This window comes from Gracilinanus agilis, chromosome 3 (genome assembly GCF_016433145.1).
Source record: "Gracilinanus agilis isolate LMUSP501 chromosome 3, AgileGrace, whole genome shotgun sequence".
Taxonomy (NCBI): Eukaryota; Metazoa; Chordata; class Mammalia; order Didelphimorphia; family Didelphidae; genus Gracilinanus; species Gracilinanus agilis.
In genome coordinates, this window is record NC_058132.1 from 482069774 (window position 1) to 482093650 (window position 23877).

The 23877-nt window shown below is 35.1% G+C and overlaps 2 protein-coding genes across 2 annotated transcripts in view; both read left to right on the forward strand.

The window, feature by feature from the left end:
• The window catches only part of HERC2 (HECT and RLD domain containing E3 ubiquitin protein ligase 2), a 243202-nt gene extending 242310 nt beyond the window's left edge, over positions 1-892 (forward strand). Inside the window, exon 86 of the mRNA XM_044669288.1 lies at positions 764-892. Within this exon, the coding sequence (XP_044525223.1) occupies positions 764-892 (129 nt within the window). The remainder of the gene's footprint in view (positions 1-763) is intronic.
• Positions 893-3046: 2154 nt separating this feature from the next.
• The window catches only part of OCA2 (OCA2 melanosomal transmembrane protein), a 236259-nt gene continuing 215428 nt past the window's right edge, over positions 3047-23877 (forward strand). Inside the window, exon 1 of the mRNA XM_044669289.1 lies at positions 3047-3318. Coding sequence (XP_044525224.1) covers positions 3047-3318 — 272 coding nt within the window. The remainder of the gene's footprint in view (positions 3319-23877) is intronic.

Below are 23877 nucleotides of genomic sequence, written 5' to 3' on the forward strand. Positions count from 1 at the left end.
GGAGCTATAGGTGAGTGTGGAGGGGGTGGGGGTGGGGCGGTTGCTCAGCTCGCGATTGAGTGAGTGAGAGCCCTTTTTAGCCTGGAATTGTCTCGATTCCACGTACCTTCCACGCTGTGCCCTGTTGTGGGGTTCCTCCGTTCGTCTGGACTTGTTTTTATGTCCCCTTGAGGAGTTTTGTATGTTTCGGTCAGGAGAGGTTAAGAGCTGCTTCTTACTCTGCCGCCATCTTAACCCGGAAGCCAAGACTCTGTTATTGATACATTATTAAGGATTTATTAGTTCCCAGAAAAACTTTTGATTGCCATAGCCATTCTTCCAGTAAGACCTCTGAATACCAATGGATCCTGCATCTTTTTTCTTCCTCAGGTAAAACAGAAAGGTTTTATATATATAGCTCCTTCGTTGCCAGAATAAAACTTTTTTTTCTCAGTTTGGAAGGAAGGGAATTTCACAATCTCTTTATTCACTTGTTATAAATTTCTCCTTCCTTTTGAAAATTGTCTTGCTTTGTATCCATTTGTAGTAATAATTATTGTAGTAATAATAATCTGAAAATTCTCCAATTTACTTTTGACTTAAGCTACATTAAAAAAAGAACTCTTAGTTATCCGAACTTAACAGAGTAAAATTTTAATAACCTTCAAACTTTCATAAAATTTTTAAATGCCTCTAAGATGATTTCTCCATATTTCTCCTGTTACATCAATGAATAATGCTTTCTATATTTTTTACTAAACATGTCCATTTTGACCTTTTGTAGGAAGCAGCTTTCAGAAAAGTTGTGCAAGCAACTATGGTGAGAGATCGTCAACATGGTCCTGTAGTAGAGTTAAACAGAATACAGGTAAAAGAAATGTGTACTTTTCAGCACAACAGAACTTGTAACTAACTTACTGTGACGTTTTGCAAATGGTGTCTCAGTGATGGTGAGAGTAAAGAAAAGATGGTAGTGGAAACAAATGTCTTTTCTGGGCACTTGTAGTAATCCTTTGGGATAAAAGAATAGCATTATTAAATGTTGCTCCCCTACCTATCTCTTTATTTACAACACAGAACTTCTGATGATATCAGATATGCTTATAAGACTCTAATGCTGGAAAAAATTGTGTATTAATTGTTTATAGTATAAATGGTTGCTACAAATACGAAGTTAATATGTGAATTTGGTTTTTGGGAAACTTTGAGTGTAGATTCTCCATCAAGACAGATTATAATTGTGTTTGATTTCCAAGTCTTAGAAAGTTGCCATAAGCACTTTGCCTCATATAATTAGTAAGTGTCAGAGGTGGGATATGAAACAAGGTTTTCCTCACTCCTAGCCNAAATGTAATACCATGTGTACCTCTTATCAGTTTTTACTAAAGTAAAAGTATAGCTTGGTGAAGAAATTTCTTATTATTCCAAAAATATCTTTGTAAGTTTTTGCCAGTTTGTCATTTGCTTTTCAATTCTTTTGCTTCTTTTTGATAGAGAGGTGTTATATTTTTCAGTTGCTTTAAGGTGAAAAGACTTATTTTATTAATAGAATACGGTGTTTGGATATTTCTCAAATCTGTTATCATTCATTTTATAGTTATAAAATTGTGCATAAAGACTGGTATTGCCTAGGAACTAACTGTTTAAAATGTGTATTTCTCATTGATTTTGACTTTAGAATGAAATAAGTTTCTCGACATATTTAGCTATAACTTTCTCCTTGATGTTTTTATGCTCAGTGTTTCTTTCCTGGTATTTGTGGGTAACACATTGGCTCAATGTGACCTCTGGATTCAAGTTTGAAACACTTGGTCTTTATCTTTCCTTTATGTAAATGGAAAATGTTCCACTTAAGTCCAAATGACATTTTGATGCTGCTGGAGAAAGATTCCACAGGATGAAAGAATTATTAATCCCACCCCCCCTTTGGTGAATCCATATAGCTTTGTGTCATCCAAATGTATCAAATGGTTAATAAGATACAACTTCAACTTCTTCTTTCATTTGAAGCCAATTAGTTCTGCTTATAAGAGAGGATAATAAGTTTAAAGCTAGGAAGAACCATAATAGGTTTACATTGTCCCTGAAAACTGCCCCATTTGATGTGAATAATGTTTTTGACAATATAATGTTTGTGGTAGGGTTTGAGAATTGTTTTTTGTTATCAGGATATTACTCTAACATTCTCACTTTACTTGGATCAATTTGAAATATTTTCTATAAATAAACAAGCTGTGAGTATAGAATTGAGCAAGAAGCAACTTTCAACAAAGGTGTTATATATGTTATGCTGTTTTCAGGGAGCTTGTTCAATAATTATTATTGATTATTGATGTATTATTATTTTTACACCCCAATTTATTCTTTCTAGTGAGATAGACTGCTTTACTACCTTTGACAAAGTGTTTACAGTCTTTGGAAATTCAAATGAGCTAGCATATTTTACTTCATGGCTTAGTAGTGGGAAGATATTTTAGTTAAAATACTAGGAAAACTTAAAATGGATCATGGATTTTTCTTTTACTGGGACATTCTGAGCTGCTCTTCCTTTGTTGTTTCTTTTTCATGTCCTTATTACAAACCTATAAAATGTACCTATAAATTAGAGAAATAATAAGAAAAGTTCATGAATGGATACCTTCCTCTTGATTCAGTCTTCTTTCTAACCAGTGGCACACTTAGACCCTTCTCTCACTTAGGGCAAGCATTGTTCTTCTCCAAACTACTCATCTTTAAGTGTCCATGCTACTATGTGCTCAACAATATCTAGGTTACTGGGTGATGGATTTTTGTGGTGACTTGAAGATAAACCTGTGAAGAATTCTGAGTCTGAATCTTAATATACCTTAACCTCATGCTAACATTCTTTGTCTCAGAGTGCAGTTTAATAATAAATGCCTTATTCAAAAGAATTACATTACTAAAATAACCAAAGGATCTAATAATTGGGCTATCTGATGTCTGGCATGGCACTCTGAAGATAAAATTATGTAATGTGATATTGACAGTTGTATATATATTCATATTTTTGGATCCATTTTTAGGTGTTAGGAACTGTTTTGGAAATATGTACGTGGAGAACAAAGATGGCGGAGTAATTTCCAGAGAGCTAGAGATGGAGTTAAATCAAACATCGGCTCCGGTTCATACTAATGTACATGGACATATTGGAGCTGAACCAATTACTGACAACTTCAATGAGCTAAGGTTGCTGAAGGAGTTCCACAGGATAGCAGCTGTTCAAGGGGAGCCCCAGAAATCCTCTCCCAATGGAACAGAAGAGAATGATTGCTGTATTGCTTTGGATGATGACTTTGGCCCACTCCTCATGCAAGAGAGGTGAGTTAAAAAGCCAACTAACTCCATTCCATCCAGCAGAGACTGTTTTTGTTTGTTGGCAAGATTGATACATATTGTGTTTTAGTTAACACTCTCTGGGACATCATGCATTTGGTCAGAATCTTCCAAGAAATGTTATGACAATCTTAAATGTTTTCATAAGATGACTAGCTCAACAGACTGGCCAAATACTAATTTCCAGAGTGGTCCAGAATAGAGTTTCTTCACTTTTCAGAAATATGGTTTGGGGTTTGTTTAATCAATGTTGGCTTAGTTCAAGAGAACAGAAAGGAAATTAAAACACCTTAGATCAGGGAGACAGAAAGTTATGGCTAATAAAAATAATAGTGTTAATAAAGAGAAGCAGCAAGGTATTGTAGATAGAGCCTTTGTCATTGTCAGGAAGGTCAGAATTCAAGTTCTTGATGTCATTTCTTAAACATACTAGTTCTGTGTCCCTAGGACAAGCAACTTTAACTTCCAGTGCTCCAGACAATTCTCTAATACTATAAATTCAGAATAGTTGATGACCTGCATTGTTAGAATACCAAGCGATCCTAATGTAACCTTCATATTTGCCCTCCAAATCACCCCTCCTTTCCTCTTAGAATTGACAGGGAGTTCAGTCCTTTGAGCCCAACCCTTTCATGATTAAGAACGCCCTGTATAATATTGTCAATAAGTAATCATCTTGTCTTCACATAAAGACTTCCAGCAAAGGAGAATCCACCATTTCTTGATACTACCCATTCCATTTTTGGGCAGCTAAGTTGGTTAGGAATTTTGTCCTGGCACCAAGCCTAAATTTATATTTTTATAATCCTCCTCCACCATTTTTCTAGCTCTACTCTTTAAGGGCATGAGTTGGTGGTGGGTGGGAGGAAGACAGACTCTAAAAAACATATACCATACAGCTTTTCTTGTATTTAATATTTGAAGTATATGTTATTCCTCATTGTAAGGAACAAGATGGTAGCTCTCATAAGTTCGTATAATGGAGTAGAAAATTGAGTTATTTCATGTTCCTGGCTTAAGCCCCATTTCCATGTCAGTAGGACATGGTGAGGAACATATGACAGGTTAGGCCTTTAAGAGGTTAACAGGTGAAGTTGCTTTTGTTTTGATTGGTTAAAACTCATGTGAATGATTGCACTGTAAATTGTGCATTTTGGACAACTAGCTCTAGTGACTAGATTATCATCTCTAGTAATCTGCCAGTGTCGAACCAGGGGAGGAACTGATTCACCTTAGGAACTAGGATAAAAGGGAGCCCACTCTTTGTATTTGTTTGCCACCTGTAACACTGGCTCACTAGTAACCATTGTTGCAAGGATGAAAGAAAATGGCCTTTGCCACAATAATGCTGTTTTCAAGATTCTTTTGAGTGGGTGGTTGGTTTTCTCATCCATGATAGAATGTAAATTCCCTGTAGGTAGGCCTAAAATAGTAGACACTTAATAAAATATTTGTTTGATATCTGTTATAGTTTGTTAAATCAAATCCAATAATAAATTGTCAGTTGAACTCCGAAATCACTAATCACTGGGTACTCTAGTAGAATATAGGGGGCGCCTATGTGGCTCAGTGAATGGAAAATCAGGTCTGGAGATGGAGGGGTGTCCTGGGTTCGAATGTGAACTCAAAAACTTTCTGGCTGTGGGACTCTGGGCAAATCATTAAGCTCCAATTGCCTAGTCTTCATAGCTCTTCTGCCTTGGAACTAACACTTAGTATTGATCCCAAGACAGAAGGTAAATGCTTTAAAAAAAATCACTAATACAGATGTATATGGGAGTCTAAATGCTTCAATCCCTCTGAAATGTCAGGATCTTAGTCTTAAGAGGAAATTATATTACTTTTCAAACCAAAGACTCAGGAAATGAAAAATTTCTTTGAATCTCCCTCATCTAGCACAGAATTGAAACAGAATCAGCTCTCAAATGATTGCAGAATTGCTGATTTTAATTCAACGTTCACATCTGATTTCAGGTTCTTACATGTTAGAGAATGTGTGTATTTCTTTGACCCGTTTATTGTTGATACCATTTTATTTAAACCATAAGTACTTACATAGTAGCATGGTTTGTGCCTAAAGGTAACTAAATTGAATTTTTATAAAAAATATTCAACTCAAACTTTTCATAAAGTTAACCTGTCCTCCTGCCACAATGATTTTGGATTGAGGAGAAATCAAAGTATCTAAGATTTAGAACTAGAAGGGACTATAAATATCATTTAATTCACCAAACTTATTTTATTGATGAGGAAACTTGAAATGCTTAAAGTGGCTTGCTTAAGTGACTAGCCCCAGCCACACAGGTAGTAAATGACAGAAATGGGATTTGAATGTAGATCTTCTGACACTCAAATCTAACACTATAGTTAAACAAACTTCAGTTGTTTTATATTAAAATCTCTCTCCTTAGTTAAGGTTAACACAATGATTTACAAAATAGAATGTATAGATATTGTATGTATAGAATGTATAGAATATAAATAAAATTTACAAAATACATATGATCAACATTCAGGATTTTTTAAAAAAAGGGATAAAGTTCTAAAACCTAAGAGAATCTAGCCAAATGATCGCACTGAGGTTCCTTAGGTCTGGAGAATCCTATTTTTGTTCCTTATTTCAGTTCTTTGGCTTATTTCTGGTGTTAGTTTGGATTTATTCATTTGCTTGGTATAGGAATTTCCTTTGAAGAATATTTGCATTAGTAAAACTATGCAATTTTTAGTTTTACAGAGATACTGTGAGGTTACTGTGATATGCCCAGTATTATGTGGCCTTTATGTATAAGAGGCAGTACTTGAACCTCAGTTTTTCTGATTCTGGAGTCAGTTCTTTATCCACTACACCAGGCTGCCTCTCATAGTCTATTTCTACAGAACAAATATTCCCTAGGATACTTCGTTTTGTTTTGACAACTTCACGATCCAGTGGGCAGGAAATGTTTCTTTTTTCCTGGGCTCATGTAAAATAATACCAAGAGAGATTTTGGTTACTTCTGATATTGTGGTTGCAGAGTGATGGGTCTGTCCCAAGAATGAAGACTCAGTCTTTGCCCATGACAGGAAGTCTAGTTTTATTGGGTGCAATAATGGTGGAATAGCCAGGGGCAGTGATGAAAAAAATGTTTCAGGTTTCTACATTGAGGGTCTGGAGGATTCCTTTCCCCACCCTTGGAAACTCTCCATCTTTCCCAGATTATTCTTCCCCAGGCTGTTCCAGGATCATTCCAGGTAAAAACTAGGAAAATGGGCTGTGAGGAGGCATGTACTTTTCCAGGTGGAGGTGTGTTTTAAGGGTTTACATGTCATAAGGTGAACTTTAGGACACAGAAAAACTAAGGGTGTGAGGATATATGAAGAAATCTAAAGCCAAATTAGATCCACTGAGGAAAAATATTCATAAAGACATACTTTTAAGTTTGACTGGGATTCCATGGGAGGTCCAGGATCTCAAAATAGGAGCTCAAAAAAGTATTGTCTAGCTGGAACTCAAATAAAGACACCTGAAAAGCCTCCTTCATAATAATCCTTGAAGCTGTTCATTATTTTGACGACCAAAGAAGCTTCTGTAATGTCATGACCAAATGACCCAGACTCTCTTTTACTAGGATTCCTATAAATCCCCAACTTATTGTCAATATTCCTCAATTGCTTTGTTTTGTAGAAATGCCTTAGAAATGTTTTGGGTAAAGTTTTTTCATAAACAATTTTCTGTGAGGAAGTTACACCCCTAAGAATGATGTAATGTTTATATTCTACTTTCTATATAAACTTTTCTCTTTGTCATAATAAATTCATGGTAGACCTAGCCACAATCTCTGTGTGCTTTGTGTCTCACTCGCTTGAAGTCCCTCCCAGTCTTTCAGGCATTTGCTCTATTTTCTCTATGTCTTTCTGTCTTTCTGTCTCTGACTCTGACTCTGACTCTGATTCTGACTCTCTCTCTCTCTGTCTCTCTCTCTCTGTCTCTCTCTCTCTGTCTCTCTCTCTCTGTCTCTCTCTCTCTGTCTCTCTCTCTCTCTGTCTCTCTCTGTCTCTGTCTCTGTCTCTCTCTCTCTCTCTCTCTATCTCTCTCTCTCTCTCTGTCTCTATCTCTCTCTCTCTCTCTCTCTCTCTCTCTCTCTCTCTGTCTCTCTCTGTCTCTCTCTCTCTCTTTCTCTCTGTCTCTCTCGGTCTCTCTCTGTCTCTGTCTCTCTCTTTCTCTCTGTCTGTCTCTGTCTCTGTCTGTCTCTGTCTCTGTCTCTGTCTCTGTCTCTCTCTCTGTCTCTCTCTGTCTCTCTCTGTCTCTCTCTGTCTCTCTCTCTTTCTCTGTCTGTCTGTCTGTCTCCCGCTTAGGAGGAGCTAGTATCCTTAGTAAGCTGACTCTCTCTTTCCATGGCCTGATTACCTGGCCTTTGCATCCAGTTATTCATCTACCTGTCACTTAGTATCTGTGGATCACTTAGGATGTTCAAGATCTGAGGAATTTCCCCTAATTATAAAGATGTTGACTTGATTGCAAAAATTCCCATTGCATATGTATAATGTTCCTTCCCATGTCATGTTTAACTTTACCAGTCAACCATCAAGATATCTTGGGAACCCTCCTTTACAAGCTTGATCTGGAAAGTTTGTGCAAAATTTTTTGGCTCTCTCTTTGTACCAGAGAAGAAGTCTAAGTTTCTTCTTCTTTCTTTTATGGGGCATTTACAATTTCAGTTACTTATTGTAAAATATAATGCTATACAAATATTTTATGCATTTCTGAATTTCTAAACCTCTTCTCTATTGTCTGCTGGCCTTTTGTGTGTCATCTGCAGCTTCCAAAAAACTCCCCCCCAAATTCCCATCCTGACCCAAAATATATAGAAACTGAGATAGGGAAAATCATGGTGTAGAAGGGATACCTGTAACTGAATATAGTTCATGTCATTAAAATAACACTAATGTGAGAGTAGAAACTCTTGGGGACTGGACAAGGCAGTGTTGAGTTTCTACAAGTCAGAGAAAACAATTAAGAGTGGTACAAAAAGCAAAGATGATTAGACTCTGATTTATTGCTTCCTGAGGATGGACAGAATTGATCACAGAAGTTACTCAAGGCTTTTCCTGCTTGGTGTGATCTTTTAGAGCATAGCTGCTAAATACAGGGGCATAGGCAGCCTACAACACCAGATTAAAATGTAATCCCCATTTGATTTTAATTGTTTCTGTATTAATTAAAAATGAAAGGGGAAAGTTAGGTGACTCAATGGATAGAGAGACCTAGGGATGGGGGATCCTGGGTTCAAATCTGGCCCTAGACATTTCCTAGCTGTGTGACCCAAGGCAAGTCACTTGACCCCCATTGCCTAACCCTTATAGTCAATTCTAAGATAGAAGGTATAGGTTTAAAAAAAAGAAATATATAAAACGTGTGGCATTCTAAGTCAAAATGTGACCTGCGGGGATTCTTATGTGCAGTTTAATGGCCCCCTTTTATACTGGAATTAGATATGACTGTCTAAAGAATGAATTTCACTGGCATAGTCTTACAGTCAATTTCACATTCACCTCATCAAGAAAGATCAGAGTAGGCTATAGTACAAAACTGTGTCTACTCTTGAAACCAAATCCAAAATATTCTCTCATTTTCCTCCCCCCCTCAAATAGTTGCTTTAAGCAATAGTTGAATTTGCCATCTAGCTCCCTATATCTCACTGAATCTTAATTTTTCAATCAATTGGCATTTTTATTTTCATAATTTTCTTAAAGATACAGTCATACACCTATGCATTGATCATTGTAAGGATACATATAAAGCATTTTGCAAACTTTAAACTACTATATAAATATCAGCTATTTTATTATTAATGTCATTTCTATTGTTTCTCAGGTGGGCTTGAAGCAGCCCTTTCTTTTTAAAAAAATTTTAAAATTTAGACTATTTTTCCTTGTTTACATGATTTATTTATGTTACCCCCTCTCTCCTGCTCTTTTCCCCCTCTCTCAAATCTGACAAGCAGTTCCACTAAGTTCTACATATATCATTGTTCAAAAACCTATTTCCGTGTTATTCATAACTGCAGTAGCATGATTCTTTAACATCAAAACCCCAGTCACATCCCTGTCACATTACATGACTAATCACACATTTTTCTCATGCATTTTCATTTCCACAGATTTTTCTCTGGATGTGGATAGCATTCTTTCTCACAAGTGCCTCTGAATAGTCCTGGATCATTGTATTGCTGCTAGTAAAAAAAAGTCCATTACATTCAATTGTGCCATATTGTGTCACTCTATGTGTATAATATTCTCCTGGTTCTACTCCTTTTACTCTGCAACAATTCCCGGAGGTCTTTTCAGTTCATATGGAATTCTTCCAGTTCATTATTCCTTTCAATACAATAGAATTCCATCACCATCAGACACCACAATTTGTTCAGCCATTTCCCAATCGAGGGACACCCTCTAATTTTCCAATTTTTTGCCACCACAAAAAGTGTGGCTATAAATATTTTTGTATAAGTATTTTTCCTTATTATCTCTTTGGGGGCACACATCCAGCAGTGGGTAGGCAGTCTTTTAAAGCCCTTTGCACATATTTCCAAATTGCCATCCAGAATGTTTGGACCAATTCACAACTCCCCCAGTAGTATATTAGTGTCCCATTTTTGCCACATTCCCTCCAATATTTTTCACTTTCTTTTGCTGCCATTTTGGCCAGTGAAGCAGCCCCTTCTGAAGTGATCCCTCTGCTTTATTTTTCTGGTGAAACCATACACACAGTGATGCTTCCTCCCCCCCCCCCCTTTAAGCCTTGCTCAGAAGAGGACTAAGACTGCAAAGAATGAAATGTGATGAATCAACAAAAAATTTTGCTAAACACACAAAAGAAATACAATATATTTGGATTAAAAAAAGTTCCTGTCCTTCAGAAATTTACAGTTTAATGGGGTGGGAGGCAAAAGGAAGTTGAAAAGATTGGGAAAAGGGGTCCTTCTACCATTCAATAGATACTTCTTCAACCTGGAAGCTCACTTTACTCCTGGACTCTCACATTGGAAACATTCTCTGCCCCTGGGCTTATCTGACTGACTGATTCCTCCTAGACCATCCAATTTAAAGAAGAGGCCCAGCTCAAAGAGGTTTTCTTTCATACCTCTCCAGGCTGGCTGCTGGCTAATCTTGGTATCTTCTCATCCTCCTTTCCTCCCCTCTTTTTCTGTTCCTTCTTATCATTATTTCTCATTAGAATGTAATCTTCATGAGGGCAGAAATTCTTTTTGAGGCATCTGTTTGCCTCAGTGGATAGAGTATTGACCTGGAGTAAGGAAGACCTGTGTCTAGATGTGGTCTCAGATGCCTACTAGCTGTGTGACCCTGGGCTATGTCTATTTGCCTTAGTTCCCTCATCACTAAAATGAGGAAAATAATAGCACTTGTCTCATAGAGTAGCTATGAGAATCATAAAAGTGCTTAACACAGTGCCTGATAGATAGTAGGTGATGTAGAAATGTTTAATTCCTTCCTCCTCCTCTCTTCTATTTGTATTCCCAGTGCTTAACACATTCTTACAATACAGAGTAGACACTTGATAATTGCTTATTGACTGATATCCCAGAAAGCTTTCAAAGAGACTCAGGGAAAAGAAGCTAGGGAGGTGAGATCTAGGAGCATTCCATATCAAGAGGGATGATATGGTCAATATAAATGAAGAGGGGAAGACATGAAATACGAACAATTAAAATTCTCTGAAATGTTATCCAATAGGATCACAATAAGGTTATACTAGCAAACTATTCTACAATAGGAGCATAATAAATGAATAAATACATAAGTAATCTCACAGATATGCCTAAAATATCAGAACTAAAAGAGCAGATAGACATCTTCTAGTATATTTTCCAACCTTTATTTTATAGAGGAGGAAATGGTATTTTTAAAAAGCTATAGGATTTTTCCAAACTCATGAGTACCATAGTTGGAATTTGAACTCACATCTTATAATTATAAAACCAATGGTATTTCTATTATATTATACTTGTTTTTCACGATATTATGACCTTCATTTAAGAAAGACACACCCTCTCTTTGGGAGAAAAGATTCTATTTGTATCAAATAAAGAAGGAAATAATATACAATTATGAATAAATTTGAATAGTTTTTCTTGGTCAGTGGAGAACTTTTTATTTAAAAAAATCTTTACCTTCCAGCTCAAAATTAATAATGTGTGTTGGTTCCAAGGCAGAAGGGTAGCAAGGGCTAGATAATTGGCAATAAGATAACAATTGGCTCAGCATCCCCTAGGTAGGAAATGTCTGAGGCCTGATTTGAACCCAAGATCTTTAGTTTCTAGACTTGGTTCTCTATCTACTGAGCCACTTACCTGCCCTGGGAATTTTTTCAAAAAGTTTTCTTCTGGAAATATGGTGTATTTTCAAAAGATGAGGAAAAAACTGGTCCTTTGAAAATAATGATCTAATTATAGTAGTAACTGACATTTATATAATGTTTTATGTTTAAAAATTGTGCTCACATTAGTTCTTTTTTTTTTTCAAACCCTTACCTTCTGTGTATTGGCTCATAGGTGGAAAAATGGTAAGGGTGGGCAATGGGGGTTAAGTGACTTGCCCAGGGTCACACAGCTGGAAAGTGTCTGAGGCCGGCTTTGAACCTAGGACATCCCGTATCTAGGCCTGACTCTCAATCCACTGAGCTACCCAGCTGCACCCTCACATTAGTTCTTTACAATGATACTGGTGTAGGAAATATAATTATTATTATCATCCCCATTTTCCAGTTGAGAAAAATGAAATATATTGAGCTTAAGTGATTTGCTTTAAGGTCACATTGCTAGTAAGAAGCAGAGTTGGGAGCTGAACCAGATCTTTCCCCGTTACATCAGTGCCTCTAAATTAGGATGTGGAGTGATGAAATGGATGTTTAGATATTTAATACATTTAAGCATTTACTGCAGACACAGTAGATGGGGATTTAGTCAATATTAAAAAGCCTAAAAACTGGTAACTGCCCTTAAGGAATGTAGTCATGGGAATAAGAGAAACAAACACATAAGAAGCTCATAAGTATAGGAGTACATAAGATTTAAATAAAAAATACTTGGTGAAAAATGAATGAATTTCTGAAAAAAAATTTAAGAGTTTATTATATACTAATTCATTCACTGTGCTAAGCATTCAGTATTGAGAAAGAGAGACAGAAAGAAAGAGAGACATTTTCTCACGCCAAGAAGTTTATTATATTCAGTTAATTTTTGCGATAAATCTATTCTTTCAAGTCCTACTCTCAGTGTAGCAGGTAGGAGTCATAGAACTTGGATACTACGTGTCTCTTCAGGGTTCTAGGGGTAGTTCTGAGGAAGTTGTTAAAATATTATGGTTCATGAGCCCCCACTAGAATCTTTCTCCTCCTTCTCCTCATGATTATCAGTGGACATAAAAGTAGTCAATCAATTGGTTTTTAGAAATGGAATATTTACAAAAGTATTATAATAAAAATAGCTAGTATAGCCTCCCATCCCTACTCAGATTTGTGACAAATTTCCCCAAAAGTACATGCACAATGTAGACGAATGTGGGGTTAAGCTTAAAGAACATGAGGAGCAAAGAGGTAACTTATTCTTCCTGGTTGCTAGAATATCTTTTTTTCTCTCCTTTATTGGGTACTCCTAGTACTCCTATTGGACATGTGGTAGCTTTATTGCTGCAAGACTATTTATGGATTCTTGAAGTTGTCTGTCTTCAAATTCAACCCGTTTCAATGCAAATAAACCCTTTTACCAGCTACTACTATCCTGGGAATACTGTTAGGATATCAAAGAAAAGTCCCAAACTTATAACTTTCCAAAAGTTCATAATGTCTTTCTTTGTCTAAAATGGAGAAGAGTGCAGAACTGAGATCATACCTGGAACTATTTTTTCTTAGTTTACCACTTGTTTGAATCTCTTGATTCCAGAATTGGCTTCATATTTTATAAATAATCTGCAGGGTTTGACCATGTTTCCTTAATAATATAATATGTTCCTGAGAACATCATTTTCTTGAGGCAATAGCTTTCAAAGACTTTTCCTACTTAGTCTTACATTTGTTTGATCAATTGAGATGTAGTCTCATCTTTTAACTTATCGCAGCATAGTGCCTTATCACTTATTTAAGGAGGGTGGGGCAATTCATTGACTCAATGATCCTCACTCAAAAAATTTTGTAAGGGAAGACTATGAATACAGGGGAATGAAGTTTTGGTCTAAGAAGCCACAGGATTAGTGGAGTGACCCACAGAACAGTCAATAGACTTTTCCTTTCTAAAAGCAATAAACAGAACAACTGCTTTTCACAAGATATTTTAAAATATTTTATTAATTTGATGTTCATTTTTGTAAGTGAGTAATCTTATACAACACAAAACACAAAACACAAACCCAAATAAACAATTGAAAAATTTTATGATTTCATCTGCATTCTGACTCCAACAGTTCTTTGTCTTAAGGTGGATTGCATTCTTTGTCCTAAGACCTTCAGAATTGTCCTGGATTTTTGTGTTGCTGAGCGTTGCTAAGTCTATTACAATTGATCATTCCACAATATTGTTCTTACTATGTACAATGTTTTCCTGGTTCAGTCCATGAAGATCTTTCCAGCTCTTTCTGAAATCATCCTATTCATCATTTCTTATAGTACAATAGTATTCCATCACCAACATATACTGCAATTTGTTCAGCCATGCTCTAATTGATTTCCCTTCAATGTCAGATTCTTTGCCACCACAGAAAGAGCAGCTATAAATATTTTTGTACAAGTAGATCTTGCTGTCCTTTAAAAAAATCTCCTTGGGAGACAGACCTAGTAGTGGTACTATTGAATCAAAGGGTATACATTGTTTTATAGTCTTTAGGGCATATTTCCAAATTGCTCTCCAGAACTGGTGGATCAGTTCACAGCTATGTATTGGTGTCCCGATTATGCCAGACGCCCTCCAACATTTATCACTTTCCTTTACTGTCATAATGGCCAACTTGATAGATGTGAGGTGATACCTCAGAATTGTTTTCTTTTGCATTATTTAGTCAAGAAAGATTTAGAACATTTTTATATGATTATTGATAGATTTGATTTCTTCATCTGAAAACTCCTTATTCATATCATTTGACCATTTGTAAGTTGGGGAATGATTTGTATTCTTATAAATTTGATTTAGTTTTTTATAATTTCAGAAATGAGACATTTATTAGAGATATTTGTTATAATTTTTTTTGTTTGTTGTTTCCCTTCTAATCTTGGTTGCATTTGTTTTGTTGGTACTAACTCTTTTTGATTTAATATAATCAAAATTATTCAGTTTATACCTTGTAATGTTCTCTATCTCTTTTTTGGCCATAAAATTCTTCACTTCTCCATAGATCTGACAGGTAAACTATTCTATATTCCCCTAATTTACTTATGATATCACCATTTATGTCTAAATTGCATACTCATTTTGACTTTAATTTGGTATAGAGTGTGAGATTTCTATCTATACCTAATTTTTGCTATTTTGTTTTCCAATTTTTCCAGAAATTTTTGTCAAACAGGGAGTTCTTATGCCAAAACCTGGGATCTTTGGGTTTATCAAACACTAGATTGCTGAGGTCATTTACCCTTATTCTATTCCATTGATCCACCCTTTTATTTCTTAGCCAGTAGTACCAGATTGTTTTGCTGATTACCACTTTATAGTACAGTTAAAAATCTGGTCCTGCCAGGCCACCATCCTTCACATTTTTTAAAATTAGTTCCTATGATATTCTTGAGCTTTTGTTCTTCCAGATGATTTTTGTTGTTATTTTCTAGTTTTATAAAATAATGTTTTTTTGTAGGTTGGTATGGCACTGAATAAATAAATAAATCTTAGTAGGAAGGCTTCTAACTTATCCTCATTGCAGATGATATTTGTTAATGGTTGTATATGGATTCTACTTATTATTTTATGGAAAGACCCTTTTATTCCTGTGCTTTCTAATGTTTTTATTTTCTGTCTTTTTCTGCGTCTATTGAGATAATCATGGGATTTCTGTTAGTTTGGTTATTAATATGGTCAATTATGCTGGTAGTTTTCCTAATATTATACCAGCCTTGAATTCCTCATATAAATTCTACCTATCATAGTGAATAATCCTTGTGATAGCTGTATTTTGCTAGTATTTTATTTAAGAATTTTGCATCAATATTCATTAAGGAAATTGGCCTATAATTTTCTTTCTCTGTTTTTTGTCTTCCTGGTTTAGGTATCAGCATGATATTTGTGTCATAAAAAGGATTTGGTAGGACTATTTCTTTGCTTATTTTGCCATATAGCTTGTATGGCATTAGGATTAATTGTTCTTTAAATGTTTGATGGAATTCACTTGTGAATCCATCTGGCCCTGGGGACTTTTTCTTACGGAGTTCATTGATGGCTTGTTAAATTTCTTTTTCCAAGATAAGTATTCTATTTCCTCTTTTGTTAATCTAGGAAATTTATATATATTTAAAAAATATTCATCTATTTCACCTAAATTGTCAAATTTATTGTCATATAATTGGGCAAAATAACTCCTAATGATTGCTTTAATTTCCTCTTCATTGAAAGTGAATTCATTTTTTCATTTTTGATTCTGATTTGATTATCTTCTTTCCTTTTTTAAAAATCAAATTAGCCAATGGTCTATTTTTTTTGTGGAACCAAGTACTAATCTTATTTGTTAAATTCAATAGTTCTTTTACTTTCAACTTTATTAGTTTCTCCTTTGATTTTTAGGATCTCCAATTTAGACTTTGATAGAGCATTTTTAATTTATTCTTTTCCTTTTTCCTTTTTATCCTTTTTCATTGATCTGCTTTATCCTCTGCCCCACTCACCCCCATTTTATTGATATAAACATTCAGGGATAGAAATTTCCCCCTAAGTACTGCTTTGGTCTCCTTATTTTCATTCCCTTTAGTGAAATCAGTGATTGTTTTATGATTTATTCTTTGACCCATCTGTTTTGAAGAATTAGGTTATTTAATTTCCAATTTTAATTAATTTTCTTTTCCATGAACCCTTGTTGATTATAACTTTTATTGCATTATGATCTGAAAAAGTTGTTCCTGCTTTTATTATTCCTGCTTTTATGCAGTTAGCTGTGAAACTCTTATGCTCTAGTACATGGTCAATTTTTGTGTAAGTACCATATGCTGTTGAAAAGAAGGTATATTCCTTTTTATCCCCATTCAGTTTTCTCCAGATATTTATGAAGTCTAAATTTTCTAAGATTTCCTTCACTTCCTTTACTTCTTTCTTGTTTATTTTTACCTATTTCAAATATGGGAAGGCTGAGGTCCCTGATTAGTATAGCTTTACTGTCTATTTCTGCCTTAAACTCCTTTAGTTTCTCCTTTAAAAATCTGGAGGCTATACCATTTGGTGCATAAATATTAAGTACTGATATTACTTCATTGTCTATAGTACATTTTATCAAGATGCAATTACCTTCCTTATCTCTTTTAATCAGATCTATTTTTGTTTTAGCTTTTTCTGAGATCATGATTGCTACTCCTGCTTTTTTAAAATCTTATTTGAAGTCCAATACATTCTGCTACATACCCTTACTTTTATTTGGTGTGTGTCTACCCTCTTCAATGTGTTTCATGTAAACAACATATCAAAGGATTCTGGATTTTAATCCATTTTGATATCAGCTTCAGTTTTATGGGATGAGTTCATCCAAATTAGATTCACAGTTATGCTTACCATCTGTGTATTACCCTCCCCCCCCTTTTAATCCTGTACTTTCTCCTTTCACTCTGTCTTCCCACCTATGTGTTTTGCTTTAATCCCTCCTCCCATTTGCCCTACTTTATTACTCTCCTTCCCACATCCCTTCTTATTCCTCTCCTACTTCTCTATGGGGCCTTTTAATCACTCCACCCCTAATTTCACCCTCTTTTCTATTACTTCCTTCCCCCACTTCCTTTCTTATTCTCCTTCTATTTTTCTATAGGATAAGATAGGATTTTATACCCCAATGAATCTGGCTGTTATTCCCTTTGTGAGCCAATTCTGATGAGAGTAAGGCTTAAGTATTAGCCCTCACAACCTTCTTTCTCTCCTCCACTATGAGCCTCTTTATGTGATATAATTTACTTGAATTTACCTTTCTCTTCCCACTTCTCAGTGCAATCTCTTTTTCACTCTTGATTTTTTTGCATATCACCCTCAATAGCTTACTACCACACCCTCTGTCTATGTATATTTCTAACTACTATGATGATGTTAAAAATTTTGAGAGTTACAAATATCTTTCCTTGTAGGAATATCTACAATTTAATCTTATCAAGCCCCTTAAAATTTTTCTATTTCTTATTTACCTTTTTATGCTTCTTTTGAAATTTATATTTAGACATTAAATTTTCTGTTTAGATGTGGCCTTTTCTTCAGGAATGCTTGAAAATCCTCTATTTTTTTTAAAGTGACCATATTTTCCCCTGAAAGAAAATAGTCAGTTTTGATGGGTAGGTGATTCTTGGTTGTAAACCCAGTTCCTCTGCCTTCCAGAATATCATATATCAAACCTTCCAATTTTTCAGTGTAGAAGCTGCAAGATCCTGTGTAATCCTGAGTCTCCACAACATTTAAATTTTTTTCTGGCTCCTTGCAGTATTTTCTCCTTGTTCTGGGAGCTCTTGAACTTGGCTATAACATTCCTGCAAGTTGTCATTTGGGGATTTATTGCAGGAGGTCATCTGTGGATCCTTTCAATTTCCATTTTACCCCTTTGTTCAAAAACACCAGAGCAGTTTTGTTTGATGATTTCTTGTAATATGATGTCTAGGCTTTTTTTTTGTTCATGACTTTCAGGTAGTTCAATAATTCTTAGATGGTTTCTTCTCAATCTATTTTTGAAGTCAGCTTTTTAAAATGAGGTATTTCATTTTCTTCAATTTTTTCAATTTTGTTTTATTGTTTTTTGATGTCTTCTGAAGTAATTTGCTTCTATTTGCCCAATTTTAATTTTTAAAGACAGATTCTCTTCTATCACCTTTTGATCTTTCTTTTTCAGTTAGTCCTTTCTACTTTTCATGGAACTCCTTTCTTTATTGGATTTTTGGGCCTCTTTCCCCACTTGATCTATTTTGCTTTTTAAGTTATTTTATTTTTACATTGCTTTCATTTCTTTTTTTCCTATTTTTCTTCTTCCTTTCTTATTTGATTTTTTAATTCCTTTTTGAGTTCTTCCGGTGCCTGAGACCTATTCACATTTTTCTGTGAAGTTTTGCATGTGGTTGCTTTATTCTCACTGTTCCCTACTGAATCAGTGCCTTGCTCTTCTTTTCTCCATAAAAATTTTCTATAGTGGTGTTTCTTTTGCTCTTTGCTCATTTTTCCCAGTCTTTTTTAATGTGTACTGGGAGTTCTGAAAACTATTGATTTTGTTTCTTCTGCTGATGGCTTGCAGGACTTAGAGCACTCCAAGTTATTTTGTCCTAGGGCTAAGGGTTTCATCACAGTGCAGGCTTGAAAGGTCCAACCACTATGAACTTTGGTTCTTAACTGTTGTCTGTTGTCAGGGCTTGGGACTTCAGGGGGTGGATGTAGGGTTTGGGGTTCTTTGCTGTTGGGTTAGGCAGGGTCTCAGGATTCCAAAGTTGACCTATGCCTAGGCATGGAACCTGGCACAGTAGATGGGAAGTGGTTGGTTCACACTCCTCTGTGTGCAGTTTTACTTCTGGTTCTACCTTATTTCTTTAAAATTGATTCTTTGCCTACCTTTTAAGTTGTTTTCTGCAAAAGAGGCCTGGCACTCTATCTCCTTTTTGATTCTGTGACTTTGGTTGTTTTCAGGTATTATTTTAAGGTTGGTTTGGAAGGATTTTCAGAGTGGTTCCAGCTTTTACTTCTACTAAGCTGCCATCTTGGCTTCTCCCCTCCAATTTTTTAAAATTCTGTTTATCATATTAAGTGGAGAAAGTGGGGGCTCTGTAGTGTGGCAAGTAGATGGCAAGATTATGAGAGTGGATTACTGAATGGGTTGTAAAAAGGGAGCTGGATTTTAGATCATGTATATCTATATCTATATCTACATCTATATCTATATCTATATCTACATATAGATATATGTATAGTTTGAACTCATTCTATCATCAATCAACACTGCTTAATGCTAGGGTTGGAGCTCCAAAGATGAATGGATTACATAGAAAGACCCATATGAAATTATATAATAATTTAAATTAAAAAATTAAATATTAAATAATTTAAATTAAAAAATCAAAAATAAGAGTGACATAAGCAGAACTAAGAGAACATTGTATATAGCAACAGAAATAATGTTTGAGGAATGACTTGCATATGTATACTTTGAGAGTAAAAACTGATAAATAAAAATAAGGAAGAAAGAGTTTTATATACACATATATTTTGCATATGTATATATATGTATATATATACATATATATTCTGAGGACACTTGGCACAGTGTCTGGCACATAGCACTTTTTTGTCTTTGGTCAATTGTTTCAGTCATGTTTAAATCTTCATGACTCCATTATGGGGTTTTCTTGGCAAAGATATTGGAGTTGTTTGCCATTTCCTTCTCCAGCTCATTTTATCAGCAAAGAAACTGAGGCAAAAAGAGTTAAGTGATTTCTCCAGAGTCACCAAGCTAGTAAGTGTCTAAGGCTGAATTTGAACTCATAAAATTCTGGAGGATGCTACATAGGATCATTTCATTATGCCTGACTCCATGGATTTCAGATCTTTGCTTACTCTGACCAGTGAGATCAAGTTGCTTGCAATTTCCATTTTGACCTCTTAGTTAAAGAATTTTGCCAGGTTTCTGGAAAATAATACCTTAGATTCCCTCACCTTTTCCTTAACTTCTAATTCCCGGAACTTAGTCTGATCCTTGTCTTTGGATAATGCAGATACCAGGAACTCCTAAGAAGTGAGATATTGACCTCTTTTTTCTTCCACACTCTAAGCCTAAAAGCTGCTGCCTTTGATACCATAGTCATACTGCCTTTACCTCTCAGTTTCTAGATCCTGGAAACTTTTGGCCTTGGAAACTTCCAAATCATATAAGCCCTTGTATTAGATTTGAAGAGTGCTTCCAAAAGGCAGACAACTATATGTAGAATTGATGGGGAATCATAGCGTTTGGAACTACAAGAATATAACCTTGATGCTGGTGATTGAGAGAAGCTAATGTGTGGGTGTGGAGTCAGGCAGAATGATGTGGGAGAATCTAGAATGAGTTAGGAGGAGTGAGTTGGAGAGCGCAGAGTAAAAGGAGTATTCCTGAATATGGAGAAAGGAGTATGGAATAAGTAATTAGATATAGAGACTGGCCTTTCCCCACCTTGTGCATTTAACCTGAGAGACCATGTGCCTGTCTTTGGGTCCTAGAGCCCTTCTTTACAGGATATAAGTTTTGGGGAAACACTGATGAACAGCAATGATGGGTAAGTTTGATCTTGGAGAGTTTATATGAGTGAATAAGAAATAGAAGATTTCTATATCTCTTGCACAAGAGAGTATAAGAAGGCATCCATACATATTAACCAGCACTTCTTCCCACAATTTAACTCTCACCCTTGCCCCACAGTTTAACTAGCCTAGCTCTGTTGTCATCCACATGCAACAGTGATAATTCTGTTGACAAATGTAAAAAAATATTTTCTGTCCATAAAAGAGGAATAATACATAATTAACAGCATAGTCAGATTCCAGATTCAATTAAATTCAGCTAACATTCATTATCATTAAGATTGAATAAATTGTTCCATGTTTTGCTTATCTCTTTTTTTTTAAGTAAGCAACTAAGTTTTACATATTTCATTAAAAAATTTTTTTTTGGTTAGCCAAGTGTGCGATTATTTTGAAAATCAAATAGGAGACAAATGTTGAATTGATGAACTTTTTCTTAAAATAGCATTCATGTACTGATGGATGTAGTTAAGGAAAATAATTGGTTGTCAGATTGACAAATTTAAATTATATATTTATTCTCAGGTTAGATTCCCCCTCCCACTCTTCTCCAATCCAAGGAAAATGTGATTGATTTTTCCTATTGTTTTCCTAAAGCAGGAGCTAATTGATCTTTATATTTAGTATTTTAAAATAACCAAATTGTTTTTCAGTTGTTCCTGTCAGCAGTAGTATGTATGGCAGGTGTGGGGTAGTGGAGGAAGGAGTTGAAGGGAAGAAAAAGAATGTTTTATAGGGAAAAAAGTAATTGAATGATTTTGTTTCAAGATAGCTTTTTTTTTTGCCATCTTAAGCATAATACTTCAGTCTTTATTTTAAAATAGATTTCATAGATTTTGATGAAAGAATATATAGAGGGCATAAGATTTTGCTGTCATTTTTCTTGTCATCATCCTATCTTTTCCTCTTTAAGACTGGGCTTTTCTATAACACTTAATGGGCTAGCTACATGGCACAGTGGCTAAAGTACTGGGCCTGGAGTCAGGAAGACTTGAGTTCAAGTGTGACATTAGTCATTTACCAGCTGGGGTGTGTGTGATCATGGGCAAGTTATATAACTCTGTTTGCCTCAATTTCCTCATCTGTAAAAATGAGCCGTACAAGGAAATGACAAACGACTGCAGTTTCTTTACTAAGAAAATTCTAAAGGAGGTCACTGATAATTGAAAAATGACAATAAATAAGTAAAATTGAATAATATTACTTAGCCAGCTAACTCTCAGTCTGTCTCAGTGTCAGGTCCATAACATTCAAAAAGAGATTGACTTGCTGAGCTAATGTTGCTGAAGCAAGGCTACTGTGTTAGATTTCTAGCATGTGGACTTTCTGGGGATGAGAGGCTTACGGGAAGTATTTTGGAATGACCAAATCAATAGCTATAGTTGCTTTTCATAGAGGCACAAGGTCATTCAAAGTTTTAATGGCCTTCAAACTATTTGTCTTTGGCATCATCTAAACTTGCCAGCCATACCACAACTTTGCATAAGTCCCATGAAATAAATGTTGTATTTATTTCTTTATGACATCTTGCTGGATCTAATTTAAGGTCTCTGCCCTTACTCTCTCCTAGTTACTTTTCCCTTAGCCTGTTCATCTGTTTTCCTTTTCTTGAGAATCCTTATCTGTCCATCTTCTTTTCTGATCAGAGAGGCAGTGTGGTGGCACAATGTGTATGGCACTGGGCTAAGAGTTAGGAAGACCTGAGTTCAAATCTGGCCTCAGACACTGCTTGATTGACTTCCCACAGACAGTCTGGGCAAGTCACTTAATCTCTGAATGCCTTAGTTTTTCTCAAATACAAATTGGGTATAATAATATAGCACCTGCCTGATAGAGTTTATGTGAGGATCAAATGAAGCATTTACACAGCACTTAGCACTGCAATCGACACATAGTAGGTATTTAATAAATGTTTGTTTCTTTGCCCTTTCTCTATAGATTTCCTTAGTGACATCCCTGTGCCCCTTCTTGAGGGCAAAAATCATTAGAAATAAATTGCAACAGTCACCATGCATTTGTCCTTTGTTCTTTGGGTCACCTATAACTTTAGTTCTTTGAAATTGTAGAAATCAAAAATTTACAACCATAGTGTATTCTTGGGAGAGCATTTGTGATCAAAAGATGAGTATTTGTACCAGGGAAACAAGTTATGATCATTAAAAGAGCTATGTACCTTCCCAAATGTATTTTACTTTCTCTCTTCTTTTAATCAATTCTGGGCCACCCCATTAACTAGAGAGTTTGTCATAACTATATATACTCTAAGATACCTCCTCAAAAAACTGGATATTCCATTATTTCTTATAATCACAATAGTTATTTTAAATCCATTCAGTTTTTCCTGTATGGATTTTTAGGCAGATCTCTTGAATAATCATAGATGACAATGAGACCTAGTAATTTGGGCCTTGATGTAATAATAATCAAATTTTTCTATGGTTGTTGGTAGCTCACCTCTTCATATCCTTTTTATTTATTGGGAAATAACTCTTGTTATATATTTGTATCAATTTCCTATATGTCTTAGCTATCAGACCTTATCAAAGATATATGTTACAGAGATTTTTACTTATTTCCTGTCTAATTCTAAATTCATTGTACATGGTTGTTCAAAAGTCTTTCAATTTCATATGTTTGATATTGTCCAGTCACCATCTAAAAGGAATACTTCCATTTATATCTTGTACAAGATATGGCAAACACTTGTGGGGAGCATATGTTCTTTCATTTTATGCCTCTCTTGTCATTAAAAATCGGAAGGGTTATTGACCAGTCATTTCTGTGGTTCTATTTGTGAAGGAATCTTATAGAAGTTTAGCATGTGTCAGAGATTCCTTGATAGAGGAGAATTTTTAAGTCTGTGATTTGTTCTACCAAACATCAAATGCTTTTTATTTTGGTAGTTGGCAGACCATAAATATGATGAGATTTTATGCTTTGCTGTAAAAAATTATTTTAGGGTATGCTTGTTCCTTTTTTATATTCAAGGTTTCTCTCAAAAAGTATAGAGATTGTCCTTAAGATTTCACAAAGATGAGATCTGGGTTAGTAGTTATTGATGTTCTCATATGCTTTT